At 40.9% G+C, this 5,614-nt stretch overlaps 2 protein-coding genes across 2 annotated transcripts; both read left to right on the forward strand.

Annotated features, from left to right (window-relative positions):
* The first annotated feature begins 373 nt into the window (after positions 1-373).
* Positions 374-946, forward strand: LOC107569287 (claudin-9-like). Its single transcript, XM_016255340.1, has one exon. The coding sequence runs from the start codon at positions 398-400 to the stop codon at positions 944-946; it is 549 nt and encodes a 182-aa protein (XP_016110826.1). The 5' UTR covers positions 374-397.
* A 1,592-nt stretch (positions 947-2,538) lies between these two features.
* Positions 2,539-4,195, forward strand: LOC107569288 (claudin-9-like). Its single transcript, XM_016255341.1, has one exon. The coding sequence runs from the start codon at positions 2,563-2,565 to the stop codon at positions 3,214-3,216; it is 654 nt and encodes a 217-aa protein (XP_016110827.1). The 5' UTR covers positions 2,539-2,562; the 3' UTR covers positions 3,217-4,195.
* The last annotated feature ends 1,419 nt before the right edge of the window (positions 4,196-5,614 follow it).

Below are 5,614 nucleotides of genomic sequence, written 5' to 3' on the forward strand. Positions count from 1 at the left end.
TGGCACTGTTGACAATTTTATTTTATTTTATTTTATTTTATTTTATTTTATTTTATTTTATTTTATTTTATTTTATTTTATTTTATTTTATTTTATTTTATTTTATTTTATTTTATTTTATTTTATTTTATTTTATTTTATTTTATTTTATTTTATTTTATTTTATTTTATTTTTATTTTAAACTCTTTTCCAAACCTAATTGTGGATGTAATAAAATAAAATAAATAAATAAGTAAAAACAAATAAAAATCAATCAATCAATCAAATAATCAATCAATCAGTCAATCAATCAATCAATCAATCAATCAATCAATCAATCAATCAATCAATCAATCCTGTGTTCAAAACTGCCTCTGTCTTCTCCAGAGTGAATCAATCATCGGTTGGCGATCAGTCATGGCAAACACGGGTCTTCAGGTGATGGGTCTGGTCCTGGGCGTCGCAGGCTGGGTGTTCGGGATCCTGGTCTGTGCCGCCCCCGGGTGGCGTGTGTCGGCGTTCGTAGGGGACGAGCTGGTGGTGTCTCAGGTGCTGTGGGAGGGGCTGTGGATGACGTGTCTGTCGCAGTGGGGCCGCCTGCAGTGTAAAGTCTACGACTCCGGCCTCGCCCTCTCAGGTTCCGCCCAGATGTGCCGTGGCCTGAGCGTGCTGTCACTGCTCCTGTGTCTGCTGGCGCTCCCGCTCAGCGTGACCGGGCTCAAGTGCACACGCTGCCTGGGTGACGCGCACGAGACCAAAGCTCGGCTGGGGCGGGTCGGCGCAGCGCTCTTCCTCGCGGCTGCGATTTTCTTCCTTTTGCCGGTGTGTTGGACCGCGTATGTCGTGATACGCGATTTCTACGACCCGAACGTCGCCGCGCCACTTAAACGTGAACTCGGACCGGCACTTTATCTGGGATGGGGCGTGACCGTGCTGATGCTGGTGGGCGGGGCTTTGGGGCTTTGATGCTCCGCCTCCCCTGGAGTTCCAGCCTTGCCTGTTTTCGGAAAAGGCGCTAAAGGAAACCCTCCGTCCACCCGTCCACACAAACCTGAGAAGGTCTTTGTGTAAGAGAGCGTAAAAGACATCAACCTGGATAAACTGTGTCCGAGTGCTCACCTTTAATTTGCAGAAGTGCAGGAATATTATCATTTACTCACTGTCATGTGCAAAAACTGTATGTGGTTATTTTTTCTGTGGAACGCAAAAGGAGAATTGTGCATTATTATAGCTTTTTTATTTGATTTTATTTTAATTGGCTCTTTATTATCCATTCTCATGGACATTTGTATTTGGTCTCCCATTGGTGCTGCATCATAAACATACAGTACAGTTTATTCACAACACACAGAAAGAGTTATAGCTGATGTTATGATACTATGACACTTTTAAAATTGAAACTTGACAGCTTGTCTTCATGTGGAAAAGAGCTGTCTGATGCTTTTTCGTCATTTCTACTTTTGAGTGCTAGAATGAAATAACATTGGTTTAGAACACCGTGAAGGTGAATTACATCGTTTTTATTTTTAGAAAGTCCAGTTGCATTAAGAAATCTGAATCTATCATAAACTGAATCTGAATACATTTCCAAGCCTTTCGCAGCTTATTTTGATTTCTGAAGGATCTTTTATGTGCTATATGAAGGTCAGTAATTAGGTTACTCGGATTTTGTTGTCGTATCACAGCCTCACATGTTGTTTTCATATTTTTCAATTCTCAGTATAATTAATGACTGTATCTCATATGATTTATTTATTGATGTGTTATTGTGCATATGTCTAATAAACATAATAGAATGATGTGTGTTGACTGGACATGCATTGCATGCGTGCATTAAGACGTTGGCAGGAGTCACACGACACAATAGCAGAACACAGCACAGGGACAGTAAACAGAGTGACCACTGTTGCTCTGATGAAGTCATCATGCTGGAGGACGTGTGGAGTATGAGCTGGTGTCCCACAGAACTCCTTCAGAAGCCCTGCATGCAAACAGACCATCAGAGGAGGAGGGATTCATCAACATCAGTACTTCAGAGACATTACTGACCCCTGCAGGTATGTCTGTTGGCTCTAAATCAGGTTCATTTGTTACCCCTGGTGGTTTAAGGGGAAAAATTACTAAGAAATGACTTTATAGATGATTCAGTCACAGCAGCTGTATTACTGCAAACCCAAGCCTCCAAGATCCCACACTCTCAAAAATAAAGGTACTTTACTGATGTTGAATATAATAACTATAGAACTTATCAATATAGAACTTTTCCAGTCCACAAAAGGTTATTTATATTATGAGAAAATGGCTATTTGAAGTACTGTTCACTGAAAGGTTCTTTGGTGAACCAAAAACAAAAAAAAGATTCTTCTATCATGGCATTGCAGCAAAAAATAAAATAAAAAAAATAATAATACTAAATAAATATATATATATGTGTGTGTGTGTGTGTGTGACCCTGGACCACAAAAAGTCAATCAATCAATCAATCAATCAATCAATCAATCAATCAATCAATCAATCAATCCTGTGTTCAAAACTGCCTCTGTCTTCTCCAGAGTGAATCAATCATCGGTTGGCGATCAGTCATGGCAAACACGGGTCTTCAGGTGATGGGTCTGGTCCTGGGCGTCGCAGGCTGGGTGTTCGGGATCCTGGTCTGTGCCGCCCCCGGGTGGCGTGTGTCGGCGTTCGTAGGGGACGAGCTGGTGGTGTCTCAGGTGCTGTGGGAGGGGCTGTGGATGACGTGTCTGTCACAGTGGGGCCGCCTGCAGTGTAAAGTCTACGACTCCGGCCTCGCCCTCTCAGGTTCCGCCCAGATGTGCCGTGGCCTGAGCGTGCTGTCACTGCTCCTGTGTCTGCTGGCGCTCCCGCTCAGCGTGACCGGGCTCAAGTGCACACGCTGCCTGGGTGACGCGCACGAGACCAAAGCTCGGCTGGGGCGGGTCGGCGCAGCGCTCTTCCTCGCGGCTGCGATTTTCTTCCTTTTGCCGGTGTGTTGGACCGCGTATGTCGTGATACGCGATTTCTACGACCCGAACGTCGCCGCGCCACTTAAACGCGAACTCGGACCGGCACTTTATCTGGGATGGGGCGTGACCGTGCTGATGCTGGTGGGCGGGGCTTTGATGTATTTAGGCTCCGCCTCCCCTGGAGTTCCAGCCTTGCCTGTTTTCGGAAAAGGCGCTAAAGGAAACCCTCCGTCCACAGCAGAGAGCAAACCTGAGAAGGTCTTTGTGTAAGAGAGCGTAAAAGACATCAACCTGGATAAACTGTGTCCGAGTGCTCACCTTTAATTTGCAGAAGTGCAGGAATATTATCATTTACTCACTGTCATGTGCAAAAACTGTATGTGGTTATTTTTTCTGTGGAACGCAAAAGGAGAATTGTGCATTATTATAGCTTTTTTATTTGATTTTATTTTAATTGGCTCTTTATTATCCATTCTCATGGACATTTGTATTTGGTCTCCCATTGGTGCTGCATCATAAACATACAGTACAGTTTATTCACAACACACAGAAAGAGTTATAGCTGATGTTATGATACTATGACACTTTTAAAATTGAAACTTGACAGCTTGTCTTCATGTGGAAAAGAGCTGTCTGATGCTTTTTCGTCATTTCTACTTTTGAGTGCTAGAATGAAATAACATTGGTTTAGAACACCGTGAAGGTGAATTACATCGTTTTTATTTTTAGAAAGTCCAGTTGCATTAAGAAATCTGAATCTATCATAAACTGAATCTGAATACATTTCCAAGCCTTTCGCAGCTTATTTTGATTTCTGAAGGATCTTTTATGTGCTATATGAAGGTCAGTAATTAGGTTACTCGGATTTTGTTGTCGTATCACAGCCTCACATGTTGTTTTCATATTTTTCAATTCTCAGTATAATTAATGACTGTATCTCATATGATTTATTTATTGATGTGTTATTGTGCATATGTCTAATAAACATAATAGAATGATGTGTGTTGACTGGACATGCATTGCATGCGTGCATTAAGACGTTGGCAGGAGTCACACGACACAATAGCAGAACACAGCACAGGGACAGTAAACAGAGTGACCACTGTTGCTCTGATGAAGTCATCATGCTGGAGGACGTGTGGAGTATGAGCTGGTGTCCCACAGAACTCCTTCAGAAGCCCTGCATGCAAACAGACCATCAGAGGAGGAGGGATTCATCAACATCAGTACTTCAGAGACATTACTGACCCCTGCAGGTATGTCTGTTGGCTCTAAATCAGGTTCATTTGTTACCCCTGGTGGTTTAAGGGGAAAAATTACTAAGAAATGACTTTATAGATGATTCAGTCACAGCAGCTGTATTACTGCAAACCCAAGCCTCCAAGATCCCACACTCTCAAAAATAAAGGTACTTTACTGATGTTGAATATAATAACTATAGAACTTATCAATATAGAACTTTTCCAGTCCACAAAAGGTTATTTATATTATGAGAAAATGGCTATTTGAAGTACTGTTCACTGAAAGGTTCTTTGGTGAACCAAAAACAAAAAAAAGATTCTTCTATCATGGCATTGCAGCAAAAAAAAAAATATAATAATAATACTAAATAAATATATATATATGTGTGTGTGTGTGTGTGTGATCCTGGACCCCAAAACCAGTCGTAAGTGTCAACTTTTCGAAATTGAGATTTATACTTCACCTGAAAGCTGAAATACGCTCTCCATTGATGTATGGTTTGTTAGGATCGGACAATATTTGGCCGAGATACAACTATTTGAAAATCTGGAATCTGAGGGTGCAAAAAAATCTAAATATTGAGAAAATCATCTTTAAAGTTGTTCAAATGAAGTTCTTAGCAATGCATATTAACGACACAATAGCAGAACACAGCACAGGGACAGTAAACAGAGTGACCACTGTTGCTCTGATGAAGTCATCATGCTGGAGGACGTGTGGAGTATGAGCTGGTGTCCCACAGAACTCCTTCAGAAGCCCTGCATGCAAACAGACCATCAGAGGAGGAGGGATTCATCAACATCAGTACTTCAGAGACATTACTGACCCCTGCAGGTATGTCTGTTGGCTCTAAATCAGGTTCATTTGTTACCCCTGGTGGTTTAAGGGGAAAAATTACTAAGAAATGACTTTATAGATGATTCAGTCACAGCAGCTGTATTACTGCAAACCCAAGCCTCCAAGATCCCACACTCTCAAAAATAAAGGTACTTTACTGATGTTGAATATAATAACTATAGAACTTATCAATATAGAACTTTTCCAGTCCACAAAAGGTTATTTATATTATGAGAAAATGGCTATTTGAAGTACTGTTCACTGAAAGGTTCTTTGGTGAACCAAAAACAAAAAAAAGATTCTTCTATCATGGCATTGCAGCAAAAAATAAAATAAAAAAAATAATAATACTAAATAAATATATATATATGTGTGTGTGTGTGTGTGTGACCCTGGACCACAAAACCAGTCGTAAGTGTCAACTTTTCGAAATTGAGATTTATACTTCACCTGAAAGCTGAAATACGCTCTCCATTGATGTATGGTTTGTTAGGATAGGACAATATTTGGCCGAGATACAACTATTTGAAAATCTGGAATCTGAGGGTGCAAAAAAATCTAAATATTGAGAAAATCATCTTTAAAGTTG

Source organism: Sinocyclocheilus grahami, unplaced genomic scaffold, assembly GCF_001515645.1.
Source record: "Sinocyclocheilus grahami isolate Dianchi unplaced genomic scaffold, SAMN03320097.WGS_v1.1 scaffold1329.1, whole genome shotgun sequence".
NCBI classification, from domain to species: domain Eukaryota; kingdom Metazoa; phylum Chordata; class Actinopteri; order Cypriniformes; family Cyprinidae; genus Sinocyclocheilus; species Sinocyclocheilus grahami.

Coding starts and splice junctions, on each gene's coding strand:
- LOC107569288 (XM_016255341.1), top strand. CDS start 2,563: ATGGCAAACACGGGTCTTCAGGTGATGGGTCTGGTCCTGGGCGTCGCA.
- LOC107569287 (XM_016255340.1), top strand. CDS start 398: ATGGCAAACACGGGTCTTCAGGTGATGGGTCTGGTCCTGGGCGTCGCA.